The 27,251-nt window shown below is 54.0% G+C and overlaps 1 protein-coding gene across 1 annotated transcript in view; it reads right to left on the reverse strand.

Moving 5' to 3' along the window:
- CNTN2 (contactin 2) overlaps positions 1-21,040 on the reverse strand; it is a 32,840-nt gene extending 11,800 nt beyond the window's left edge. Inside the window, exons 1-8 of the mRNA XM_058039642.1 lie at positions 20,949-21,040; positions 9,879-9,982; positions 3,915-4,059; positions 3,035-3,210; positions 2,671-2,766; positions 2,248-2,457; positions 1,545-1,644; positions 1,131-1,306 (exon numbers count right to left, since the gene is read on the reverse strand). Coding sequence (XP_057895625.1) covers positions 1,131-1,306; positions 1,545-1,644; positions 2,248-2,457; positions 2,671-2,766; positions 3,035-3,210; positions 3,915-4,059; positions 9,879-9,933 — 958 coding nt within the window. The 5' untranslated portion in view covers positions 9,934-9,982; positions 20,949-21,040. The remainder of the gene's footprint in view (positions 1-1,130; positions 1,307-1,544; positions 1,645-2,247; positions 2,458-2,670; positions 2,767-3,034; positions 3,211-3,914; positions 4,060-9,878; positions 9,983-20,948) is intronic.
- Between the last annotated feature and the right edge of the window lie 6,211 nt (positions 21,041-27,251).

Here is a 27,251-nt window from a genome sequence, read left to right on the forward strand (position 1 = left end):
CCCTGTGCCACCATCCCCATCCACCCTGTGCCAGGGCCTCACCCTCTGACAGTAAAGAATTTCTTCCTGAAATCTCCTCTGAACCTTCCTTCTCTCAGCTTCAGGCCATTCCTGAACTTCAGGAAAAACTGGGATCAGGATGAGGTAACCAGCTTAAGTTTTTTAACTTGATTAGATCTGCTCAACAGCTCGGAGCGTTACCCCTGGTGGGAGCTCCTCAGGCTTGGAGAGGATCTTGAGCACAAGCCAAGTTTGATTTTTAGCACTCTCCTTCCTTCCCTGGTTCCCTGATGTTTGCTGTGGTGATTTTAGAGCCTGTTAAGAGCTCTCTCTCTCTCTTTCTTTGCCACAGCCCAAATGTGCCCATCAAGGAAAGGTTTCCCTGATCCCCGCAGGTCTTGGTTGGGGCTTTGCAACACCTTTAATTAGGGCTGGGAAGGGGCAGGATTAGAGGGGGTGGTTTTAGTCCCAAAGCCTTGGACCATTGCCTGGGGCACCTTGGGAAGTTAAAATGTGTTCTCTGGGTGAAGGACACATGTTTAGATGTGCTCCTTGGGTGAAGGACATGTGTTTAATGTGTTCTTTGGATGAAGAACACATGTTTAATCTGTTCCCTGGGTGAAGGACACATTTTTGGATGTGTCCTCTTGGGTAAGGGACACGTTTGGTTGTGTCCTGGATAAGGGACAAGTTTGGTGCATCCGCTTGGATAAGGGATGAGTTTGGTGTGTCCTCTTGGATAAGGGATGAGTTTGGGTGTGTCCCCTTGGATAAGGGATGAGTTTGGGTGTGTCCCCTTGGATAAGGGACATGTTTGGGTGTGTCCCTTGGGATAAGGGATGAGTTTGGGTGTGTCCTCTTGAATAAGGGACATGTTTGGGTGTGTCCCTTGGGATAAGGGATGAGTTTGGGTGTGTCCCCTTGGATAAGAGACGAGTTTGGGTGTGTCCCTTGGATAAGGGATGAGTTTGGTGTCCCCTTGGATAAGAGACAAGTTTGGGTGTGTCCCCTTGGATAAGGGATGAGTTTGGGTGTGTCCCCTTGGATAAGGGATGAGTTTGGTGTCCCCTTGGATAAGGGATGAGTTTGGGTGTGTCCCCTTGGATAAGGGACGAGTTTGGATGCATTACCGTGGATGATGATGCGGCCCTGGTGGGTGTCCCTCCCTTTGGAGTTTTCCGCCTCGCACTCGTACGTCCCCTCATCCTCAAATCCAGCCTGCTGGATCTGCAGCAGGGGCTCGCTGCCGATCCACTTGGAGGACTGTGGCCCATCCAGCTTCCTCCACTTGATCCGGGGCACGGGGCTGCGGAAAAGCCAAGCTGGTGAACCCGGGCTGAGCTCAATCCCCGTGTGGCCACCCTGGTCCTGTCCCACTGGGTCTTTGCTTTGGTCAGCTCCTCCCTTTTCCCATTTCCCTCCATCTCTGGTCTTCCATTGGAGGTGTGGAAGTTCTGCCATTCCCTCCCCATCCCATCCCATCCCAATCCCCATCCCAATCCTGATCCCAATCCCGATGCCGATCCACACAGAGCTGCACTCACTTCCCAAAGGCGAAGCACTCCAGGGTCACCACCTGCCCGGTCAGAGCGTAGGTGTCCGCAGGGAACTTGGCCTTGATGCTGGGTGGGAACTGCCTGGCATCTGCCATGGGGAAAACACCGCTCAGGGCACCTGGGTGACACCAAAATGCCACCCGGGGGGGGGGGGGGGGGTCTCAAAGGGCAGAGGGAGCCATGAGGTGACTTCCCAACCCGTTTGGGTGAGGGGACAGAGGTTTCATTTTCTTTTTCAGACAGCTCTTGCTGAAGTCTCTAAAAATCTCTTTTATAACATCTCAAGGCTCCACAATTCCTGAGAATTCTGGATTCCCCAGGATCCTGGAATGGTTTGGGTTGGAAGGTCCTTAAAGCCCATCCAGTTCCACCCATGCCATGGACAGGGACACTTTCCACTGTCCCAGGTTGCTCCAATCCATGTCCATCCAGGCCTTCCTCTTCTTTAATTCCCTTTTCCCTGTACCAGAATTATCCTTTAAAAATAGAGAAACCGCACAGATGGAGTGGAAACAGGGAATCTTGGAGAGAGAGCTGCTTCCCTCCCATACCAGCCCATCCATATTTTTGAAGCTCTTAAGAGAGGCTGGATGATGACTTGGGCACTGTCCCCCAAATGCTTTGCGGCATTTATTAATTTGAATTTTTCCCATAAGAACTGGCATTTTTGGGACAACCCAAGAGCACTGACCCTCTGCAGCCAGGCTGAGGCGGGAGAACTTGCTGAAGACGCTCTTGGTGATGAAGTCCATGTGGCTCGTGGCAAAGCAGGAGTAGTTGCCCAGGTCTGAGGCCTCCGTCTTGGCAATGTAGAGGTTGCCGGTGGTCTGGGAGATGAAACGTCTCCCGTCGGCCGGGATGAAATTGGGGAACTCATTCAGGAGCCATCGGTAGGATAAACCTGGGGGGAAAAAGGAAAGGAATGAACTGGATTGGTTTGTCCTCCCAGGTGGAATGGACCCAGCAGGATTCCAGGCTGGAATTGGCCCTTGCACGGACACACCAAGTCCTGCCTCTGCTTTGTTGTGTTGCAAACTCTGAAGTAACCCCAAATTTCCTTCCATGGAATTCCCAGAAAATCTGGGAGCCCCATGCTCTGCTGTGTCCCCCTTACCTGGGTAGTGGGGCGGGGGGCTGCAGGTGAACATCACCCCCCAGCCCTCGGTGATCTTCACGGGGTCCCGCTCTTCTGCTGAGAATTCCTGCAAAACTGAACAGGCAGAGTGAAACCCGGGCAGGCAAACACAGCTGGAGGAACATCTGCACTTTCTCTGCCCCTCCTCGGGTGGGAGATCCAAAAATATTATTGACTTTCTCCATAAATCTCCAAATTCTCCAAATTTCTATGGAAGTGCCGGAAGATTTCTCCATGGGATGATGCGCTGGAGAGATTCTCTCCAGCCTTTTCCCAGGCAGGCTCCGTTAAAGCCCAGCCTAACTGGGGCTGTGTTTAATTTACCTGGCGGCACCAAACTTACAGCCAAAGCGGAGCGAGGCCTCCCTGCTCACCACGGTGCCCCTGGAGTTGGATGCCACGCACTGGTAGGAGCCAGAATCCTTGGCTTTCACGGGGTTGCTGATCACCAAATCCCCGGCCACCAGCCTGTAGCGGGAATCCGGCTCCAGCTTTAGCTCCGTGCCATTCATCTTCCACCTGATGGGAAAAACGGGATAAATCCCCACGGCCATGCTCATGGGGCCGAGCCTGATGGATTTCCAGCTGGAGGTCAATTTGGATGTGAGCTGTGCCCTGGGAGGGGTGGAACATCTCAGGATTGTGGAATTGTGGAGGGTGGAAAATCCTTCTGGGATCATCGAGTCCAGGCTGTGCCTGATCCCCACCCTGAGCACTCAGTGCCACCTCCAGGGATGGGCGCTCCAAACCCCCCTGGGCAGCCCCTTCCAGCCCTTTCCATGAGGAAATTCCTGCTCATGTCCAACCTGAGCCTCCCCAGCCCAGCCTGAGGCCGTTCCCTCTCCTCCTGTCCCTGTTCCCTGGGATAAGATCCCAAATCCCCCCCGGCTGTGCCCTCCTGGCAGGAGTTGTGCAGAGCCAGAAATTCCCCCTGAGCCTCCTTTGCTCCAGGCTGAGCCCCTGCCCAGCTCCCTCAGGACTCTCCAAACCCTTCCCAGCTCCCTCAGGACTCTCCAAACCCTTTCCCAGCTCCCTCAGGACTCTCCAAACCCTTCCCACTCCCTCAGGATTCTCCAAACCCTTTTCAGGTTTCTCCAAACCCTCCCCAGCTCCCTCGGCTCCTCACAGAACAAGGCATCTCATTCCCCAGTCCATAATTTCCCATATATAGAGTTCTGGATGTTTCTATCCCATTCCAGGTGCAGAGGGAGCCCTGAGCTCACCTGTAGGTGGCGGGAGGATTGGCCCGGGCTCGGCATGCCAGGGTCACCTTTTCTTCTGCCGATCCCTCAGGGAAGAGGGTGTGGGATGGCTGCTCCTCGAACACCGGCCCGTAGCTCCTCATCCCGCTCTGGGCATGGCACCAAACTGCAGGAGAGGGGAAAAACTCCTCAGCTCAGCTTGGCTTTTCCTAAAAAATCCTCTTTTTCAGTTTTGTAGGGTGTGCCCAGCCATGAGGAGGAGAGAAGGAGCAATGTGACAACCGCACCCCATCTGTCAGCACAGCCTGTGGGGAGACACCCTCCCACTCCCACCGAGCATCCCGCAGCATTCCCGCCCTTCCAGAGGGAACAGCATCCCTGGGGACACGTGGAGCAAGGAGTGGGGACCTCCTGGAGCACCACAGCTGGAGCTGGGAATGTCCCCTGGTCCCTGAGCTTCCTACTCTGCCTGCACAGACTTTGCCTGGTTCATTCTTCCAAAATCCTCTCCTGGGTGAGGAAGGAGAGGAGAGAACTGGATCTTCATGGCTCTGGACACATCTTGCAGATCCCCTCTGTCCCTGCAGCTCCACCGGCTCCTGACACCTCAAACCAGTTTGTTGATGGTGTGGAAACCAGAGCAAACCAGTGCAAACCAGTACACACCAGTACAAGCCAGCACAAACCATTCTGTTCCATGCCTGGGATGAGCCTGAAGCTGCTTTTGGGACGTTCAGAGTCAGAATTGTCTCTGTTTTTGAGAAGGAACAAGAGGACAAAGGCCCCACCTGCCTGATCCACACCACGCCTGGGCCACCCTTTGGGGACAATGTGGGAAGTGCCAGCTGCCTTCCTGTCTCAGAATTCCAAATTCCAGCAGATCCCCTCCCACACGGGGAATCCAAGAACCCCAGACTGGTTTTGGGTGGGAAAAACCTTCAAGCTCATCCCGTTCCACCCATGCCATGAGCTGGGACAGCTCCCAGAGCCCAGGGTGGTCACTGGAAGGGACACTGAGCCAAAGCCAGGCAGAACCCGCCTGGAAATCTCCTTCTTGCAGGAACAGCCGGTGGGATAATTGCCAGCACGTCTGTCCTCGCTGTCCCTGTCCCCCTGGAGACGCCTGGCCCTTATCAGGGAAGGAGCCACCAGCACTGATAAGCTCCGAGCTGCTTCCCCAGCTCCGGGATCCTTCCCTGCTCTGTAATTGAATTAATGAGCGTCTCCAACCCGCTGTGCCAAGGCCAATCTGTCTCCTTCCCCCCCTTGCTCAGCGGGGCCGCTTCTCAATGAAGCCATTCCCGGGATGTTTGATGGAAGAGTCACCTCCAGCCGGGAATGGGCTGGGATCAGCGGGAGCAGCCCTTGACCCGCAGCTCCCGGGGCTCGCCTCGCGTTCCGGCTGCTCCGAGAGGAAGCTGGGAAGGGCTGGGATGGGATGGGAGAGGGGCTCTGCTAATTGGCTCCGGGCTGGGAGCAGCTGCTCCCCGTGTCCCTGCTCCAGGCAATTATCCCGGCTCTGCAAGGATGTGCCCGCAGGATGGTCCCCACAGGGAGACACACCGAGATGGGGCTCTTTGGAATTGAGGGAAAGCAGTGGGTTTGGGATTCTTTGGAATTAAGGAAAAACAGTGGGTTTGGGGTCATTTGGAATTGAGGAAAAGCAGCGGGTTTGGGATTCTTTGGAATTAAGGAAAAACAGCGGGTTTGGGGTCATTTGGAATTGAGGAAAAGCAGCAGGTTTGGGATTCTTTGGAATTAAGGAAAAACAGCGGGTTTGGGGTTGTTTGGAATTGAGGAAAAGCAGCGTGTTTGGGATTCTTTGGAATTAAGGAAAAGCAGCGGGTTTGGGGTCGTTTGGAATTGAGGAAAAGCAGCGGGTTTGGGATTCTTTGGAATTAAGGAAAAGCAGCGGGTTTGGGGTCGTTTGGAATTGAGGAAAAGCAGCGGGTTTGGGATTCTTTGGAATTAAGGAAAAACAGCGGGTTTGGGATTCTTTGGAATTAAGGAAAAACAGCGGGTTTGGGGTTGTTTGGGATTGAGAAAAAGCAGCGGGTTTGGGGTATTTTGGGATTGAGGAAAAGCAGCGGGTTTGGGGTCGTTTGGGATTGAGGAAAAGCAGCGGGTTTGGGGTCGTTTCCCCTCCCAGCCAGCGCTGTTTTCCATCTACAATGGTTCTGTTCCTAAAGGAAAAGATGGAAATATCCCGTTTGGATGTGCTTACAGGATGGTCCCCACAGGGAGAGGCACCGAGCTGGGGTTGTTTGGAATTAAGGGAAAACAGCAGGTTTGGGGTCGTTTCCCCTCCCAGCCAGTGCTGTTTTCCTTCTAGGATGGTTCTGTTCCTAAAGGGAAGGATGGAAATACTCTCCCATTTGGATGTGCTCATGGGATGGCCCCAGAGCCGCACAGGGAGAGGCACCAAACTGGGATTCTTTGGAATTAAGGAAAAACAGCGGGTTTGGGGTTGTTTCCCCTCCCAGCCAGCGCTGTTTTCCTTCTAGGATGGTTCTGTTCCTAAAAGAAAAGCTGGAGATCTTCTTCCCTTTGTATGTGCTCACAGAATGGTCCCTGCAGTTGCACAGGAAAAGGCACCAAGCTGGGATTGGATTCTTTGGAATTGAGGAAAAGCAGCTGGTTTAGGATTGGTTGTTTCCCCTCTCCATCTAGGATGGTTCTGTTCCTAAAGGGAAAGCTGGAAATCCTCTCCTCTTTGGATGTGCTCATGGGATGGTTCCCGGAGCCACACAGGGAGAAGCTCTGAGCTGGGATTACTTGGAATTGAGGAAAAGCAGCGGGTTTGGGGTTGTTCGGAATTAAGGAAAAGCAGCGGGTTTGGGGTCGATTCCCCTCTCCATCTAGGATGGTCCCATTCCTAAAGGAAAAGCTGGAAATCCTCTCCCGTTCGGGTCAGTGCTGAGGGAGCCCCGGCTGGAATAAACTCTGCTGACTGAGGGGGAAACAATAATGAGTTAATGGGGAATTAATGAGAAAGAATTAATTGAGTGCTGATAGACGAGGTAATTGTGCTCTGATAGATGGCGGTGGCGGGATCCAGGCTGAGCAGCTTTAATTTTGAGATTAATTAGGGAGCATAAGGTAAATAATTTCTATTTATTTAACAAATAAAATATCTATTGGTACCACTCCCATCCCTGCCCCCTTCCCATGGGATTTTTTTATTCCAATCAAGCCAAATCAGGCTCATCCTCCTTCCTGATCCCACCTGGAGCCCGTGTCCCCTCGCTCTCCTCTGCTGTCCCTTTGTCCCTGCCAAGGTTGTGGCTGCCAGTGCCAGGCATCGATTTTCCCACTTGGAATCGATGCCAGGGGTTCAGGTGAATTTTAATCCACAATTCCAAGGTGCTGGGGGTGAAACGCTTGGATTTCGCTCATTAAATGAATCAGGGGTTGATTAAGGCAGTAATTAAACAGTTACGAGGTGGGGATAAGGTTAAAAATAAGAACTGATAAATCCCAGGAGTTCTGAGACTGATCTGGGCCCATTCTACCCAGAATTCCCAATTGGTTTTTTTTTCATTCACCACAGAATTCCCAATTTTTAATATTGCCAATACAGGATCTGTCCTGGAGCTCTGGCATTTGGAAAAAAGGGAGAAGACAGACAGAAAATAAAGATTTTAAAGCCAAATTTCAAAGGAGAGGAGTGACCTGCTGGGAATTTTCCATATTCCATCCATCTGGGAGAGCTGGAATGACAGGAAAAACCTCACCATGCCTCTGGAATAACCTTCAGTATCAGGGAAAATAATAATTAAACCCAAAATAATGAGAAACAGGTGAAAGCAGAACACCTGAAAATGAAGATTTGCAGTAGCAGCTGCAGGGAGGTGACTCCAAAGTCTCCCTTTTGGGATATTTTTAGGATATTTTTAGGAATTTGCTGAAAGCCCAGGTGTGCAGGAGGCTGCACTTTGTGCTGAGCCCAGGAAATGATGAATTTCCTCGGTGGAACATTTTCCAAGCTGAATTCCTTTTTCTGAGGACATCCACAGCACAGCCCTGGATCACAGCAGGGAGCTGGGCAACAAATTGGTTTTTCCGGAGTTTTATGCCCAGAATCCAACTGGATTTGGGCTTTTTTTGATGATCAGCTCTCTGAGGAACCCGGGCTTTATTTTGAGTTGTTTTTAACCAGCAGCTTTCTGAGGAACAAAGGGTCAGGGCTTGGATTCCCAGATTTTCCAGAGGTTTTCCCAACTGAACAAAAGTTTGGGATTTTAGAGTGGTCTCTGTGCACTTCAGAAGCTTTAAATATTTAAATCTCCCTCCAGACCTGGACGTTCTGGCTCTTTTCCCACTCCATAACATTTCCCTGAGCTTCATCCATCGCTTCCGTCTTTTTGTCCTGATCCATCCTCGTATTTCCAGGATTTTCCCCTCGGATCTCCATGGCACCACTGGCCAAAACCCAGTGAAAATCACCCTCCCAGGCTTCCCAGGGTGCGATTTTTGGGGTTTTTGCCTGAACTCAGGTGATTGTTGAGAGACCCCCAGTTCAGCTCTGGGGTCAGGATAATTTCCAAGCGGGATAATTGCCTCTGGATCCAGGGCTGCTCCCCCTGCCTGGGCCTCCTCAGGGATGCAGAGAACATTAAAAGGTAATTAGATATTTATGAGGATGGGCCAGCAGGCTCTGCCCGGGCTGATGGATTGGCTGGAGGACATTAGCCAGGCTCAGCTGGAGAGGAAATGTCTCCCTGCGGAAAAGGGACCTGCAGGGAGCAGCCTGAGCCTCCCCGAGAGCCAGGGATGGGCCCCGGGGTCTGGAAATGGTCCCCAAAATCCAGAAATCATCCCCAAAATCCAGAAATGGTCCCTGAGATCCAGAAATTCTCCCTGAGGTCCAGGGATGGGCCTTGGGGTCTGGAAATGGTGCCCAAAATCCAGAAATCATCCCCGAAGTTCAGAAATGGTCCTCGAGATCTAGGGATGGGCCCTGAGGTCTGGAAATGGTCCCTAAAATCCAGAAATCATCCCCAAAATCCAGACATGGTCCTTGAGATCCAAGGATGCTCCCTGAGGTCTGAAAATTGTCCCCAAAATCCATGAATGGTCCCTGACATCCACAACTGTCCCCGAGATATGGAATTTCTCCCTGGGATCTGAAAATGGTGCCTAAGATCCAGAATTTCTCCCTAAGATCCAGAAATGCTCGTTGAGATCTGGAAATGGTCCTTGAGATCTGGAAATCATCCCTGAGATCTGGAATTTCTCCCTGAAACCCAGAAATGTCCCTGAGATCTGGAAATGATTCCTGAGATCCAGAAATTCCCCTGAGATCTGGAATTTCCTCCTGAGATCCAGAAATCCTCCCTGGCATCCAGAAATGCTCACTCAGGAGCAAGGGGATCTCTTTGGGGTACGGCCAGCAAGGAATCCCTGGAAAAAACGGGATGGGGAGTGGAATAAATCCCACTTGGCAGGAGGAAATTCCTCCTGCACCTCCTTAAATCTGGGTTTAGAAAGGCAGAATTTTATCTGAAGAACATTCCTGGCCCAGAGGGATACTGGGAATGGCACAAACACGGGAACAGCCCATCCCAAACCACGCGGGGATTTGGGATTCGGCAGCGCCCGCATCCCACGGGCAGGAGGTTCCATCCCACGGGCAGGAGGTTCCATCCCACGGGCAGGAGGTTCCATCCCATGAGCAGGAGATTCCATCCCATGGGCAGGAGGTTCCATCCCATGAGCAGGAGGTTCCATCCCCTGAGCAGGAGGTTCCGTCCCATGAGCAGGAGGTTCCATCCCACGGGCAGGAGGTTCCATCCCACGGGCAGGAGGTTCCATCCCACGGGCAGGAGGTTCCATCCCATGGGCAGGAGGTTCCATCCCACGGGCAGGAGGTTCCATCCCATGAGCAGGAGGTTCCATCCCATGGGCAGGAGGTTCCATCCCACAAGCAGGAGGTTCCCGAGGGATTTCCCGCCTCCTCCAACCCCTCCCACGGCAATCTCTTACCCAGGAAGGTGCCGACGGCCAGGGAGGTGTGGATGAGCCCAGCGGTGCCTCCCATCCTGCGCCGGGTCCTGCGGAGCCTCTACGGGTGCGTGGGGACGGCGGCCCTGGTGGGGGGGACACACAGAGGGGTCAACAGGGTCCTTCCAGCCCAAAATATTCCATGGAACTGTGATTCCAGAGGCTCTGGGATCAACAGAGCCCTTCCAGCCCCAAATATTCCATGGGACTGCAATTCCAGAGGCTCTGGGATCAATGGGGCCCTTCCAACCCCAGATATTCCATGGAAATGCAATTCCAGAGGTTCTGGGTTCAACAGAGCCCTTCCAGCCCCAAATATTCAATGGGGATGCAATTGCAAAGTCAGCAGGACCCTGCCAGCCCCAGATATTCCATGGAACTGCTGCTTCAGAAGCTCTGGGGTCAGTGGAGCCCTTCCAACCTCAGATATTCCATGGAACTGCAATTCCAGAGGCTCTGGGATTAGTAGGGCACTTCCAACCCCAAAGATTCCATGGAACTGCAATTGCAAAGTCAGCAGAGCCCTTCCAGCCCCAGATATTCCATGGGGATGCAATTCCAGAAGCTCTGGGGTCAGTGGGGCCCTTCCAACCCCAGATATTCCACGGAACTGTGATTCCAGAGGCTCTGGGGTCAGCAGGACCCTTCCAGCCCCAGATATTCCATGGAACTGTAATTCTAGCATCAACAGGACCCTTCTAGCCCCAGATGTTCCATGGAACTGCGATTCCAGAGGTTCTGGGGTCAACAGAGCCCTTCCAGTGCCAAATATTCCATGGGGATGCAATTCCAGAGTCAAGAGGACCCTTCCAGCCCCAGATGTTCCATGGAACTGCTGCTCCAGAAGCTCTGGGGTCAGTGGAGCCCTTCCAACCTCAGATATTCCATGGAACTGCAATTCCAGAGTCAAGAGGACCCTTCCAACCCCAGATATTCCACGGAACTGTAATTCTAGCGTCAACAGGACCCTTCCAGCCCCAGATATTCCATGGGGATGCAATTCCAGAGTCAAGAGGACCCTTCCAGCCCCAGATATTCCATGGAGCTGCTGTTGCAGAGGCTCCACAGTCCAGCTGTGCCTCCCCACTGGCCGCCAGCCCAAGTGAGACTCACTCCAGGGCAGAATTCCAGCGGTGCCCGGAGGAGCAGGAGCTGCTGAAGGAGCTCTTTTTGTCCCCAAGGGAGGGGACAATCAGAGACTGGAATTGTTGTCCCTCCTCCTTTGCTATTTCTCATTCTTCTCCCCTCCTCCATAAACTCTCGTTTCCAAGCGTTTCTGATGGAAAACACCAAGGCAGAAGCATGGGGGATGTTGGTGGGGAGTGAGAAGGGAGGAATAATTTGGGGGTTTTGTGAAAATAATGAATAATTTGGGGGAATAATTTGGGGAATAATTTGGGGGGTTTGTGAAAATAATGAATAATTTGGGGGAACAATTTGGGGAATAATTTGGGGGTTTTGTGAAAATAATGAATAATTTGGGGAATAATTTGGGGGTTTTGTGAAAATAATGAATAATTTGGGGGAATAATTTGGGGAATAATTTGGGGGTTTTGTGAAAATAATGAATAATTTGGGGGAACAACTTGGGGAATAATTTGGGGGTTTTGTGAAAATAATGAATAATTTGGGGGAATAATTTGGGGAATAATTTGGGGGGTTTGTGAAAATAATGAATAATTCGGGGGAATAATTTGGGGAATAATTTGGGGGGTTTGTGAAAATAATTAATAATTTGGGGGAATAATTTGGGGAATAATTTGGGGGTTTTGTGAAAATAATGAATAATTTGGGGGAATAATTTGGGGAATAATTTGGGGGGTTTGTGAAAATAATGAATAATTTGGGGAATAATTTGGGGGGTTTGTGAAAATAATGAATAATTTGGGGCTTTTGCAAAAATAATGAAGACAATGGGAAGGAATTCTTGGCTGGTGAGGGTTGGGATGACCTGGAACAGGATTCTCCATCCCTGAATTGTCCCAGGCCAGGTTGGACAGGGTTTGGAGCAGCCTGGGACAGTGGAAGGTCATGACAGGGGTGACACTGGGTGGGCTTTAAGGTCCCTCCCAACCCAAATCACTCCAGGATTTGGGACTTCTGTGACAAAGGAATCTTTAATTGAAACTCTTCAACTGCCAGGGCATCTCCTGATGGCCTTCCCAGTCCCTTCCACGGCCTCCTGTGATCCCCAAAGATTCACGAAAATCAACCCCCAGCCAAACCCTGGGCTCTTTGTGCAGCCCCGAGCCCTCTGTGGGAGCGTCACCGCTTCCCCCGGGTCTCCAGCCGGGATTTCGGGCTGTTTTCTCCCTCTTTGTGAACAAACCCTTTGGAAACGGCTCACGGAGCTCTCTTGGAGGCCGGCAGGGCCTCATTTCCCGCTGCCCTCCCCAGAACGCCCCGCAAGGAGCTGAAGATGCTGCCAGAGCTCCCGGGCCGCTCCTGCTGCTCATCCCCCTACTCCAGCTGGTGCTGCCCGCGCTCCCGTCCCTGCCCATCTGTCCGCCCCCAGCCCCCGGAGCAGGGATTAGCGCATCCCCCGGGATGCTCGGCCCCTTCCCAACCCCCCCTCATTACCAGCAGCACCTGAGCAAACAGCAGAGCCCGGCTCGGGCTGCAGGAACCAGCCGGGCTCTTTGTGTCCTCGGCCGGAGAGAAGGGTTTTCTGCCAGCGTCCCAAAATCCATCCTGAAATCCATCCCAAAACCCATCTCGAAATCCATCCCAAAATCAGTCCATCCCAAAAATCCGTCCATCCCGAAATCTATCCAAAAATCCATGCCAAAATCTGTCCCGAAATCCATCCCAAAATCCATCCATCCCAAAATCCATCCCAAAATCCATCTCGAAATCCATCCCAAAGTCAGTCCATCCCAAAATCCATCCATCCCGAAATCTATCCAAAAATCCATGTCAAAATCTGTCCCGAAATCCATCCCAAAATCAGTCCATCCCAAAATCCATGCCGAAATCTATCCCCGAATCTATCCCCAAATTCCATCCCAAAATCTATCCAAAAATCTGTCCCCAAATCCATCCCCAAATCCTGAGGGTTTGTCTTGTCTGGATTCGAGGGCTGGATCCCAGTGCCCGGAGCAGAGCCCAGCACGGAGAGCCGGGCAGGGGACAGAGAGGGGACAGAGAAGGGACAGAGAGGGACAGAGGGGACAGGCAGGAGGGGACAGAGTGGGGACAGAGAGGGGAAAGAAGGGACAGGCAGGAAGGGGCAGAGAGGGAACTGACAGGACGGGACAAAGGGGACAGGCAGGAGAGGACACAGAGGCGACAGCCGCCCTCAGCCCTGCTGGGATTTTGTTCCCTGACAGCCCCAAAATAAAGCCGGAGCTCCTTTATCTCCCCTGGCCGGGGAGGGAGGCGGCAGCTCCAGGTGGGAGAGCCCCGAGCTGTGACAGGGACCGGGAATTTGGGGACGAGCTGTGACAGGGACAGGGAATTTGGGGACAGAGCCCAGCGGGGCGGGAGCCGCTCCCACGCAGCAGCCGCCGGTTCCAGCAGCCCTGGAGCGGCTCGGTCACATGGAGTCACTTGATGTCACCGAGAATCCTGCCCCAAACAGCGTCCCGAGCCCACGGCCCTGCGGCCAACACTGTCCCTTTGTTCCGCCGGCCTGTCCCTCCGCCCTGGGGACAAGGGGCAGCTTTGAGCCGGGAGATGCCAGCCCTGCGCTAATTAATGAGTTGACTTTTCCAAATCTCCGCAGTTCCCTCGCCCCGGGGCTTGGGAGAGGCTTTGGGAGAGGCGGGAGCTGTTCCTGCACCAGCGGCTGCGAATTAAACTCGGGGAGTTTTTGCTCCAGCCCCGTTTTCCGAGCCTGAATCCTCTGCTGAGCCCCGGGAGCTGCCCGGGAGGGCTCCAGCTGCAGCTCTGCTCTCTTTGTTCCCTCTCTCCCTCCCACACTTCGAAAATAAACAGGAAAGAGAGAGGAAAAGCTGGATTTTGTTATTTTTGTGGAATTTCAGACTGGTTTGGGTGGGAAGGGACCTTAAATCCCATCCCACCCCATGCCGTGGGCAGGGACATCTTCCACAGGTGGCTCCAACCCAGCCTTGGACATTTCCAGGGATGGAGCAGCCACAGCTTCTCTGGGAATTCCATCCCAGCCCCTCACCACCCTCACAGCCAGGAATTCCTCCCAATATCCCATCCAAACCCACTCCCTGCCAGCTGAAATCTCTTCCACAAAGAGGAGGCAGCAGAAGGAGGTCAGAGTTGGGCCCGTCGTCTCTCCTGGGACTGGGGGCTCCTCGGGGCAGCTCTGAAATCCAGGGAATTTCTCTGACATTCCCTGGATTTATCTGACCCCAGGCTCTGGTCCTGGATCCAACCCCAAGCTCCTGACCCTGGTTCTGACCCTCAGCTCCTCCAAAGCTCCGGAACATTCTGCACTGGACATTGAGCCCTGCTCCCATCCCTAATTAAGGAAGGGTCACAGGGAGCAGCTTTTCCCCTGTTCCCGGGGTATTTTTGACAGAGACCCAAGAGCCTGCTGGTGTCCTGAGAGGGGACCTGTCACCGCCGTTAATGGAGGCTGTCACTGATACCTCCAGGAGCGATGGAGAGCTCCACGTGATCCCTTCCCTTTGGGATGGAGAGCTCCTCATGACCCCTTCCCTTTGGGGGCAGAGAGTTCCACATCCCTTCCTTTTGGGATGGGGAGGGATGGAGAACTCCACATGATCCCTTCCCTCTGGGATGGGGAGGAATGGAGGGCTCCAAATGATCCCTTCCCTCTGGGATGGGGCAGGATGGAGAACTCCACATGATCCCTTCCCTCCAGGACTGAGAGCTCCATAGGATCCCTTCTCTGTGGGATGGAGATCTCCACATGATCCCTTCCCTTTGGGAATGGGGCAAGATGATGAGCCCCACAGGATCCCTTCCCTTTGGGATGGAGATCTCCACAGGATCCCTTCCCTCCAGGATGGAGATCTCCACAGGATCCCTTCCCCTTGGGATGGAGAGCTCCACAGGATCCCTTCCCTTTGGGATGGAGAGCTCCACAGGATCCCTTCCCTTTGGGATGGAGAGCTCCACAGGATCCCTTCCCTCCAGGATGGAGATCTCCACAGGATCCCTTCCCTCCAGGATGGAGAGCTCCAGAGGATCCCTTCCCTCCAGGATGGAGAGCTCCACAGGATCCCTTCCCTTTGGGATGGAGATCTCCACAGGATCCCTTCCCTCCAGGATGGAGAGCTCCAGAGGATCCCTTCCCTCCAGGATGGAGATCTCCACAGGATCCCTTCCCTTTGGGATGGAGATCTCCACAGGATCCCTTCCCTTTGGGATGGAGATCTCCACAGGATCCCTTCCCTCCAGGATGGAGATCTCCACAGGATCCCTTCCCTTTGGGATGGAGATCTCCACAGGATCCCTTCCCTCCGGAGCTGGGAGCGATCCTTGACCAGGGAGGCCGATTGAGGGAGCTCGGGGAGATTTGGAGAGGGGGAGCAGCCTGGAACAGCCCCCCCAGCTCTGACTGCAGAGCTGCATCCTCTGGAGGATGATTCCAGCGGGACTTTGGGAAGGTCAGGGGTGGGTTTTGGCAGGAGACGCCGCGTTCAGCGCTATCCATTACCGGGATAAATCAGTGTAATTCCATCCCCTCCTCTCAGCCACCGGAGCAGCATTTGGGATTAAGTGGGGCAGCTCCTTCTGCCGCAGCGTTCCCCGGGGAGGGATCGCTCCGGCCACGATTCCTCCCGTGCCTCTTTTATACAAGGGATAAAAAGGAAGGGGCAGGCCTGTGATGTCCCCCGGATTCTGACTCTCAGAACCTTCCCAAGGTTGGGGACATCGTGTCCGTCCCAGCACAGCGTGGCTGGGGAGGGACAAATGGATTCATTGTCACGGGTTTGTCCTCCTGGAAATCTGGGGTGGATCGAGAGGGAAACTCTGCGTTCAGCCCTTCCCAGAGCTTTTTTGGGTTGGATTTGTCGGTGGTTCCAGGTCCTGCAGGAATTCTGGGCCACTCCAAACCCATCCTGAGCAAGGAAGGCTCCAAATGAGGCCCAAAAGAGGGGCTTGGGGTGGAGTTTGTCACCCCAAGCAGATTCTGATCCTGGAAGTGCTTTTCCTAAGTAATTGGTGACAGTTCTGGGCTGTTCCCGGGGCTTGGGGGAGTTTCCTTTTGATCCAAACTCTGCCTTTGTGCAGGAGACAAAGCCGGGAGGTGCCTTTGGTCTGGACATGGAAAGGGGAGTGGGCGGGGTGGGCTTGGGGCGAAAATCCAATTGGGAAACAAAAAAAAAAAGGGTATTTTATTATGAGTGGGACTTTCCTGGTCTGGGCAGAGTGAATTTTACATGCGAGCTTTGCAGTGAGTGAGTTTCCCTTTAAAAAGCATATTTATGTTTATATTATACAAATATATTGTTTATGTTTATAATTTATAGATATATTTATTATTTATATTCATATTTATAGTTATATTTATAGTCATCTTTATATTGTTATTTATATTATAGTTATTTATATTTATATTTTAATTGTCTTTTTTCCTCCCCAAACAAACCCGCTCCCATCTCTCTCCTCAGTGCCTTCCAGGGGGAAATGGAATTCCAACCCAAGCTATTAAAACATCCCTTGGAAAATTCCCAGGGGTTTGGGGCTGGAGCTCCTGGGAGTTCTGGGTTTGGGTCACCTCCAGTGGGACCTCGGGACCTCAGGGTGGCTCAGCCCTGAGAAAAGCCTTGGGACAATGACAAAGCCAAGGGGACGCACGGGAAGAGTCGGGAGACTTTTCCATGGATCTCCAGCCCCCAGGGATGGGGAATTTTGGCTCGGGAAGGGAATCCCCACAGGCTGGGCACGGGCCTGGTGTTAAGCCAGGCTGCCGCTCTAAACTCTCCCTCCAGACTCGAATTCCAACTCAAAGCTCAGCCCAGAGCAGCCGGGATGAGTTTGGAACTCTGGAAATCCACCCAGGAGCGATTCCAGCGGGAATCTGAGAGATGATGTGGGCCCCAAATCTTGATTAAAGTCAGGGATATTCCCATAGGCGCATTCCCCTGCTGCCAACCCTTTTGGGGAAATATTCCTTTTCCCCGGGAAATGTCCAGTTTTCCCGGGAACTGTCCCCTTTTCCCGGGAAATCCCGGCTGCTCTTGTTGGACCCTCCCTGGGCCGGGCGGGATTTTCAGGCAGCCAGGATGTTGGAAAAGAAATGAAATTTAGCAAAATTATTTAATTATAGTGAGTTGTGTGTGAACTGGTTTGTTAAAAAGCAGTTTTGTAGCCGTTGAAAAGTGTGTGTTGGGTTTTGTGTGTAACCTAGCAGGTAGTCTTAGGGATTTAATAAATAATTAAACTAGTGCAGGAAAGTAAGAATGCTAACCTGTCTGGAGGCAGCATACAATGCTCTGAGAATAAGATAAGCAGAGGATTAATGATCTTGTTTGCGAACCAAGGAGTGTATCACAAGGGGTCTGTGACCAGGCAAGGGGAACGGGGAACTGTTTCTTGGACACTTTGTTGTGAATCGCATGTATAAGAGGGAAGCACCCATACGTGAATTTGGGGGCTCGGACTTTGGGACGTGAGTCCCCCAGTTCCCCGGGCCCTTAATAAAGCACCCACAAAACTTATCCGAGTTTTGTGTCATTTATCAATCGGGCAACAAGGACGGAGCTGAGCCCCCTCCCCATAACAAACCCCCTCCATTCCCGCTTCCCACCGCCTTCTCCAGGCCCGGCTCAGCTCGGCCTAAAGCCGGGACTATCCCGGGCTCCTCCCGCGCTGTGGTGGCGTCAGAGCGACATCGCTTTGCTTTGCTTTGCTTTGCTTTGCTCAGGTATAAACAACTCCCACCTGCTCCAGCCCCTCCCCGCCGCTGGAAGCGCTCCTGGGAGCCGGGAACAACGAGCTGGGAGCTGGGGAAACCTCCTGGAGAAAGGGTTGGGAATGGGAGACCTGATCAAACAGCGAGCGCCTTCACAATGTTTTGGGGTTTGGGGATGCCTGCCTGGTTCCAGGGATCTTCCCAAGCTTTCCGGAGCTCCTCAGCCCTCCCAGTGCAGCGCTGGGTGCTTGTACTGGTCATACTGGGGTTAAAATCGCTGCGGCTGCTCCCGGCGGTGCTGCCGGGTTTTTGCTCCTTGGGATGCTCCACACCCGTGTCCAACCTTCTCTCCTGCCCTTGGTTTGGGGTTCGGGCTCCAAACATTCCCAGCCTCGTCGGGGATCAGCACTAAACAGATTTTCCTGGTCGCTGCCGGTTTTTAAGGCTGCCCGGTTGATAATGAATGTTCCGGTTTAGGGTCAGGGCTGCTGGGCAGGGCTGGGGTTGGGATTCGCAGCCGGCTCCGGCTGGGAATGTCCCTGGGGCTCCCTGGGATCGTCCCACTGGGATCCTGGATTTTACAGCGGGACCGGGGGTGTTTTTCATGGAAAGCGAAAGATTTTGTGTTCGGGGAAAGGGATTTTGTGCAGCTGGAGAGCCGCGCTGAGCAAACCCGTGGGAGATGGGGAAATCACCGTCCCGAGTTCCCTGAAAACGCCATCCTGAGCTCCTTGAAAACCCCACCCAAACTCCATGAAAACCCCATCCCGAACTCCTTGAAAACCCCATCCCGTGTTCCTTGAAAACCCATCCTGAGCTCTCTGAAACCCCATCCCAAATTTCCTGGGACCTCATCCATACTTCCCTGAAACTCCCATTCCAAAATGTCTAAAAACCCCCATCCAAATCTCCCTGAGACCTCATCCCAAACTTTCGGAGACCCCATCCCAATTTTCCCTGAAAACCCCATCCCAAATTTTTCCCGTAAATCCCATATCAATCTCCCTGAAACCCCATCCCAATCTCCCTGAAAACCTCTTCCCAATCTCCCTGGGACCCCACCCCAAATTCCTGGAGCTCCATCCCAAATTCCCTGGGACCCCGTGCGGGCTCCGGGAGCCGGCCCCGATCCTGGGGATGCGGCTGAGGCGGGAGCGGCTCCCGGAGCTGCCGGGAGAGCCCCGGAGGTGCCAGGGGCTCCAGGTGCCCCTCTGGGGGTGGTGGCACTGCCAGCGACAGGGACACAGTGCCACGGTGAGAGAAACCCCGGCAGGGCTCGCCCTCTCCTCAAATATTATAATTCGGATTTTGGGAATTTCCAGCCCACATTTAACGGCTTTAACGCGGGCTCAGTTCTGCGTGGATTCCCGTTTTTTCCGTGCGGTGGAAATTCCACGTGCTGTGGGAAATCCTAAACGCGCGGTTTGGGTTTTCTGCCCTTTTCTGGTTTATTGGTGGCAAATCCGCGCAGAAAATCCTAAGCCGGACCATCAAATCCTCGGCGAATATTCCAAAGGGATAAAAGTGGCAGCTCAGTTTTGTGGGAATTAATCAGGGGGTGGAGAGGAGCTTTGGGAACCCTTTGTCTCACTCTACCTGAGCCCAAGTGCAGCTGGGCTCACAGGACCTCCCCATCTCCCGTTTTCTGGAGTTTTTGGGAATTCTGAGGAATTCTGGAAAGTTTGGCATCCGCAGCTGAGCAAAACAAGAGGGTTTTGAGGTTGTGTCACTAAATCTCAAATCCCCAGCCCGGAGAGGTTCATTTATTGATCCTAAATCTCCTGCACCACCCCGTGCTCCTGCTTTGCGCCCTCGGAATTCCTGCTGGATCGGCCTGGGAGGAGCAGGGCCGGGCTCGGGGAAAGCCTCGGGATTTCTCGCAGCTCCGAGTGCCGCCTCCCATCCTCACAGCAACCGGTGTTTCCCGGGAGAGCCGCCGATCTCCCGGGAATCCGCCCCGCTCCGAACGCCGGGATAACGCTGGGGGCTGCTGGGGGGTCGCGGCAGTTTTGGGGTGAGGAGGGAGCTGGGGGGGAGTTTGAAGACACGAGAAGGAGCCCCAGGATGATCCCCCCCAGATTTTATCCCTCGGGAATGGGAACAGAGGGGTGCCCTCATTGTGGGGTGCCCATGGGGGGATGGATTCTCGCCTTGACACAGCCCCAGACACACAAACCCCCCTCGGAGCACCCCCAAATCCCACCCTGCCCTGGGATCTGCCCTCGGGAAGGTGAACTGGGACAAAACGGCTCTTCCTCGGCTCCCTCCCTGCAGAGGAGACCCTGCCCGCTCCTTCTGGGGGTGCTGAAGTAGTTTTGGGGGGCAGAACCCCCCGGCACATTGGAAATACCCGATCCCTCCTCCCAGCGCTCTCCCGAAGTGCCTCGGGCCGGAACGCGCCGGGGAAAAAAAACCTCGCGACAATCGCTGAGAACCGAAATATTCCCCGAATTTTTTTTTTTTTTTTTTTTTTTTTTCCTTCCCACGTAAGAGACATTTCTGCTGACAGCCGCCCTGACCTCGGCCGCGCAGGCAGCGCTGCCACAAGTGCCACCGCCTCCTGCCAACTCCACCCCCGGCTCCTCTCCGGATGCCCAAAACACCCCTGGATCCTCTCCGGAATGCCCAAAACACCCTTGGATCCTCTCCGGAATGCCCAAAACACCCTCGGGTCCTCTTCAGAATGCCCAAACCACCCCTGGATCCTCTCCGGAAATCCCAAAACACCCTCCGCTCCTCTCCGGAATGCCCAAACCACCCCGGAATGCCCAAACCACCCCGGAATGCCCAAACCATCCTCAACTCCTCTCCGGAATGCCCAAACCACCCTCGGGTCCTCTTCAGAATGCCCAAACCACCCCGAAATGACCAAAGCACCCTCGGCTCCTCTCCGGAATGCCCAAACCACCCCGGAATGCCCAAACCACCCCTGGATCCTCTCCGGAATGCCCAAACCACCCCGAAATGCCCAAACTACCCTCATCTCCTTTCCGGAATACCCAAAGCACCCTCGGCTCCTCCCCAGAATGCCCAAACCACCCCGGAATGCCCAAACCACCCCTGGATCCTCTCCGGATGCCCAAACCACTCTCAAATCCTTTCCGGAATGCCCAAACAGCCCTCAGCTCCTGTCCCCATCCCTTCAGAGCCCGCCGGGACCCCGCAGGGTCCCCCCGGCCGGAGGATGCTCAGACCCCCCCTCAGCCCCCTCCATGGCTCCGGGGTGCAGCAGGGCGGCACAGAGCGCTTACCTGCGGCGGGAGGGCTGCGTGGGCATCAGCCGGGGGCCCGCGGGGCCTGGCGGCTGCCGGGGGCTGGGCTGCGAGGCAGCGCTCGCCTGGTGGCTGGCCGAGGGTGGATGTGTGTGCCCAAAGCCACTGCAGCATCTCTGCATTAGGATGTGCTCCTCCCTCTCCTCCCTCCTTGCGTGCGCGCTCCCTCGCTCGCTGCCAACCACCACGCCGCTCCCTGGAGACGGGGGATTGTTGGGGTTTTAATTTATTTATTTATTTTTTTCCCTTCCCCCCCTCCCTCCCTCCCTCCCTCCTCCTTGCTTTTACCTCGCTTGCCACAGCGCAAGGCGGGCAGGCAGAGCGGCTCGGGCAGCAGCACCATCATCATCATCATCGTCGTGGTGGTGGTGATGCATAATTCATCCCGCAGCCTCTCCCGCCTGCTGCGCCCACCGGCAGAGCCCCCTCGGGGCCGGAGCAGGTGTGGGGCTGGGGGGGTTGGAGGCGTCGGAGCCCCTCGCTGTGGGGTGGGAGCAGCCCCAGAGCCCCCCCCAATCCTGTGTGGGTCCGGGTGTGTGCACCCCCCGTGCCTAAATATATCCCTGATTACACAATCGATCCGTAATTACACAATCCACCCGTGGGTACCCGTGGGTTTCTGTGTCTGCAGACAGCCCAAGGATGGGATTCGCGCGAGGAAATCGTGGCACGGCCGAATTTTGGGGTGCTCCGGCTGGTCTGGGTGGTCCCCGACCCTCCGCGGGGCGAGGACGGGGATTCCTCAGTCACAGTGATGGAGCGTGGTCACCTTTGGGTCACCCTCGGGTTTTTGGGTGCTCCCGAGCCCCCTTTGGGTCACCCTCGGGTTTTTGGGTGTGCCCGAGCCCCCTTTGGGTCACCCTCATGTTTTTGGGTGTGCCCGAACCCTCTTTGGGTCACCCTCATGTTTTTGGGTGTGCCCGAGCCCCCTTTGGGTCACCCTCGGGTTTTTGGGTGCGCCCGAGCCCCCTTTGGGTCACCCTCGGGTTTTTGGGTGCGCCCGAGCCCCCTTTGGGTCACCCTCGGGTTTTTGGGTGCGCCCCAGCCCCCTTTGGGTCACCCTCGGGTTTTTGGGCGCTCCCGAGCCCCCTTTGGGTCACCCTTGGGTTTTTGGGTGTGCCCGAGCCCCTTTTGGCCGAGGCTGTCCCGAGGGGCTCAGGTTTGCCCCAGGGGCTCCCCCAGCGCCTTTCCCGGGACAATCCCGGCTGTTCTCGGGCTCTCCGGTGGAGTGACACAATGGGGAGGTGACAGGGACACCCCGGGACACCCCGAGGTGTTGGGTGAAAGGTGCCCGTGCTGAGAGGAGCTTCAGATTATGGGAACAGAAGATTTGGGACCCTCCGGCCCTTCCCAGCTCCTGTTAGTGATGTCGGGAGATCAGCGGGCGCCGGGGCTGGCCGCAGGTTAATGGGCTGCAATTAGAGAGAAGTAATTAAGGCATTAGTGTCTCTATTGATTGGCAAAGATCCCGCGGGCCTGGCGGGCGGTGCGCGGGCAGGAGGGGGCCGGAGGGTGGCGGGTGGCTTCCTCTGGACCAGTTTATCCCAGTTTGGGGGTGAGAAAGGATGGATGGATGGATGGATGGATGGATGGATGGATGGATGGATGGATGATGGATGGATGATGGATGGACGGATCCATGGATGGATGGATGATGGATGGACGGATCCATGGATGGATGGATGATGGATGGATGGAGGGATGGATGGATGGATCCATGGATGGATCCATGGATGGATGGATGATGGATGGATGGATGGATGGATGGATGATGGATGGACGGATCCATGGATGGATGGATGATGGATGGATGGATGATGGATGGATGGATCCATGGATGGATGGATGGATGGATGATAGATGATGGATGGATGGATCCATGGATGGATGGTTGGATGGATGGATGGATGGATGGATGGATGGATGGATGATGGATGGATCCATGGATGGATGGAAAGAAATCCAGGAGATGAGCCCTGTCCCAGAGGAGGGAGGAGGACCTGCCCTTTGTCCCCTCCCCTCTGTGCCTCCTCCAGGGTCACTCTGCAGGTGACAAGGACAGCGGTGACCCCTCGGGCGCTGCCAACGCACCAGGACAGCAGCAACACGGAGGCTCTGAGGAATCCCTTGGATGTCCCCAGCTCCAACAGGGAAAACTCAGCCATGGGAATGGGCAACAGGCTGGAGCTGCCTGCCGGAGGATGAGGAGGAGGAAGGAACCTGGCATCGGTCCGGTCCTGTCCCCCCGGGGGTTGGGGACCATGCGGGTGTCACTGCCAGGCCGTCAAAGTGACACCGAGCGCGTCTGGCCCGGATCCATCCCGAGGATCAGCACGGTCCCGCCGCCGCTCCGGGAGGGATAAAATCCCGATGGGAACGCTGGAAGGAGCCCGTGGAGAGCCCCAGACCTTGGGCTTGGTGCTTCCAGCGGCTGCGGGAATGGGGAACTGGGGGGTTGGAGGAATCCCCGATGGAATTTCTGCACCAGGAGCCAACCGCAATTCCACAATTTTCCACAATTCCACAATTCCATCCTTCCTTGGGGCACGGACAGAGCGTGGCTGGGAATGTCTCAGTTGGGCAAAAAGTGCTTTTCCCCCTCTCCGCTGTTCCTGGAAACGCTGGGAAGGGGCGGGAGCAGCCCCCGCTGCAGCAGGAAGCACTCAGCCCTTCATCCTCTTAGTCGGGCCCGCCGCAATTGCATCTCAATTAACCAAATTACCCCCGCTCCTTTCAGCCCCTTCTCCGCCCCGGGAGCCTCTGCCAGGAGCGCTCTGGAGCCCCGGGCAGGAAGGGCTGGGAGAGAGGGATGGATCCCGGCGGGAGCCGCGCTTGGCTGCCGGGAATGGGGGGCTGGGGTCAATCCCGCATTTTCTGAGCTCTGGGAGCTTCTCCCCCTCTGCTCCCCGAGGGTTTGGGGGCTGGAAATGGGGCTGGAGAGGATCCAGGGCTGCCCCTGAGCGTCCTCATTTCCTGGCCAGGGAGGGAATTTTGGGGATGCTGAGGACCGGCACAATCCAGGATTGGTTCTGGAGAGGATCTGGATACTGGACCCAGCTGATCCAGTGTCCCCCTTTCCTGTTTAGGCTGGGAATTTTGGGAATGCTGAGGACCAGAACAATCCAGGCTCTGGTTCTGGATGGGATCCAGAGCTGATCCAGCTGATCCAGTGTCCCTCTTTCCTGGCCAGGGAAGGAATTTTGGGAATGCTGAGGACCAGCGCAATCTAGGCTCTGGGTCTGGTTTGGCTCCAGAGCTTTATCTGATCATCCCCATTTCCTGGCCAGGGAGGGCATTTTGGGAATTTTGGGAATGCCAAGGACCGGCAGAATCCAGGATCTGGTTCTGGAGAGGATCCAGGGCGGATCCAGCACTCTAAGTATCCTCCATTCCTGGTCAGGTTGGGAATTTTGGGAATGCTGAGGACCGGCACAATCCAGGATTGGTTCTGGAGAGGATCTGGATACTGGACCCAGCTGATCCGTATCCCCCTTTCCTGTTTAGGCTGGGAATTTTGGGAATGCTGAGGACCAGAACAATACAGGCTCTGGTTCTGGAGAGATCCAGAGCTTCACTGATCATCCACCTTTCCTGGCCAGGGAGGGAATTTTGGGAATGCTGAGGACCAGCACAATCGGTTCTGGATAAGATCCAGAATATCCTCCTTTCCCGGTCAGTTTGGGAATTTTGGGAATGCCAAGGACCAGACTTTTCTGCTTTTCCCTCTTGGAATTTAACAGGAATGACTCTCGGGCTCAGCATGAGTTTTGAACCATGTTTTATTATATGTTTAGTGTTTTCTCTATACAAAAAAATCCAGTCTTTTCTTTTTTTGATAGTGATTCAAAAAAAAAAAAAAAAAAAAAGAAGATATCTGAGTAGTTTGGCCTTCTCTCATCCCTCATGCAGTTGGTTTAGAAGTCCTTAAATTAAACCCTTTTTTTTTCCCTTCTAGTCCACAAATCTCGCTGGAAACTGAATTTTTACAGCCTCAGCTTTACATTTCTCACAGGAACAGGTGGGGTTAACGCAAAGGTGGTGAATTCTTTTTCTTCTTCTTTGTTTTTATTTTTTTGCTTTAAAAAAAAGGCAAATGAATACACAGGATATTTGAGACCAGCCGGGAGCTTGGACAGAGAGGACGGACAGATCATGAGATATTTATAAATTAAATTAGAACAAAACAGTCCCGGTACTTTCTGTCTGATGTGAGAGGGAGGAACAGACATTTAAAATGATATTTTGGAGGGAGGACTCTGTTCTGGGGGGTCTGACATGGGATTTTGGGGATCTGATGTGGGATTTTGGAGTTGACCTGGAATTTTTGGGGGTCCAGCATGGAATTTTGGGTTATTGACAAAATTTTGGAGGGTTGGCATGGGATGGACATGGGGGTGGACATAGAATTTCGGGGGTTGACATGGAATTTTGGGGGTCTGCCATGGAATTTTGAGGGTTGACATGGGATTTTGGGGGTTGACATGGACGTTTGGGGGTCGGACAGAATTTTGGGGGGTTAACACAGAATTTTGGGGGCTTAACACAGACTTTTGGGGACTTGACATAGAATTTGTGTGTCTGACAGAATTTTGGAGGTTTGGCATGGAACTTGAAGGTTTGACATGGAATTTGAGGGTTAGACACGGAGTTTTGGAGGTCTGACATAAAGTTTTGGGGCTCGACATGAATTTCAGGGTTTGACATAGAATTTGGGGGCTGACACAGAATTTTGGGGGTCCGACATGGGGTTTAGACAGCATTGAACAACCAAACCCTGATGTGAGGACACGGAGACACAGGCGAGGGGCGCTACTGATGCCGTGGGTGGCGTTGTGAGGACCAGAAAAGCGTCGTTATTCTCGTTAATAAAACAGCTTTTAGTGCAAGAAATAGGAGGTGTCTTTTTTTTTTTTTTGTCTGTTTTTTGTCCTTTTTTTTTGTTTGTTTTTTTTTTTATCCTTGATAAGGTTTTGTTTATTTTTATTGCTTAACTGAAATCTTGGTTGCTGCAGGAAAGCCTGGGCCGAGGAGGTGACGTCGCAGGTGGCACTCGCGGCTCTGCTGGAGATGAGGAGAGGGTTTGGGATGTGCCAGGGTGGGTGGTGGCTTTGAGATGTGCCAGGAAAAGGTGGTGGCATGGCCAGAGCTAGCGCTGTGGTGGCCCCAGGTGACGCTGCCCAGCTCTGCCCTTCTCCCTCCTGGATTGTTGGTGACGCCTGGATTTGGGATCTGTCACCTCCAGGAAGGCAATGGTGGCAGCAGGGACAACGTGTCCTGTTGGGTTGGGTTTCTCCAAGCAGGATTTTGGGGTTTGGATGGAAATTCCAGCTTTTCCCGCTGGTTTTGTGCCTCCAGTTGTGGTGTCACCTCAGGGAGAATGGGAGCGGCCTCCGGATCAGGGAAGCGCAGCGATGTCCTCGTATCCCGAATTCCTGGTGTTCCTGTCAGCTGTCCCAGGGCTCAGTGCCAGGGAGGTCCCTGGAACTGAGATGGAGCCTGGATTCGTCTCCAGGACATGGATGTGGAGTTGGCTTGGAATGTTGTAGGAACAGGACAAATTTACATATTTGGGGTTGAGCTCGGCTCCTGAGACTGCTGGAATTTGGGGTGTGGTGCTGGAATTTGGGGTGTGATGCTGGAGTTTTGGGTCTGGCCCTTCCCTTTTTATTTCTGAATGAGAAGTTAAACCCTTGATGAAGAAAGGATTCTTTCTTCTGGAAAGATGGAAGCGTTCCCTGTCCCAGAGAGGTTGTGCAGAACCCGGGGAAGGATCATGGTCCCTGTAGTGGGAATGGGAGCAGCCCTGCTAGCCCTGGGGGCCACCACAGGAATCAGGACAGGAGGTGACCGGGATGACCCCTCTGGAGAGGGGATGGAGCAGCAGAGCAGATCCCAGGGAATTGGGATCAGGGTGGGGAAGATCCCTCAGCACCACAAATCCTTGTGTGGGTTATCCGTCCATCCATCCATCCATCCATCCATCCATCCATCCATCCATCCATCCATCCATCCATCCATCCATCTCCTGCTCCAAGGATGCTCCCGGGACACCGTGTGGGTTCATCCCAGCCCTGTCTGGGTTTTGGGGATCTGTGGGGTCACCCTGTGAGCGCTGTGGAAGGTTTGGGCTCAGGGCTTTTCTCCCTGTGCAAACCTTGAACTTTACTCAAAGGAGTAAGAGATGAGAAGCTCAGGATGAGTTTTTAGCCTGAATTGTCTTTGGGCTCCAAAACTCCAGGGGGGAAATTTTGAAGAAATGTCAGAATTTTTGCTAAACCTTAC

This window comes from Melospiza georgiana, chromosome 23 (genome assembly GCF_028018845.1).
Source record: "Melospiza georgiana isolate bMelGeo1 chromosome 23, bMelGeo1.pri, whole genome shotgun sequence".
In the NCBI taxonomy this organism is placed as follows: Eukaryota; Metazoa; Chordata; class Aves; order Passeriformes; family Passerellidae; genus Melospiza; species Melospiza georgiana.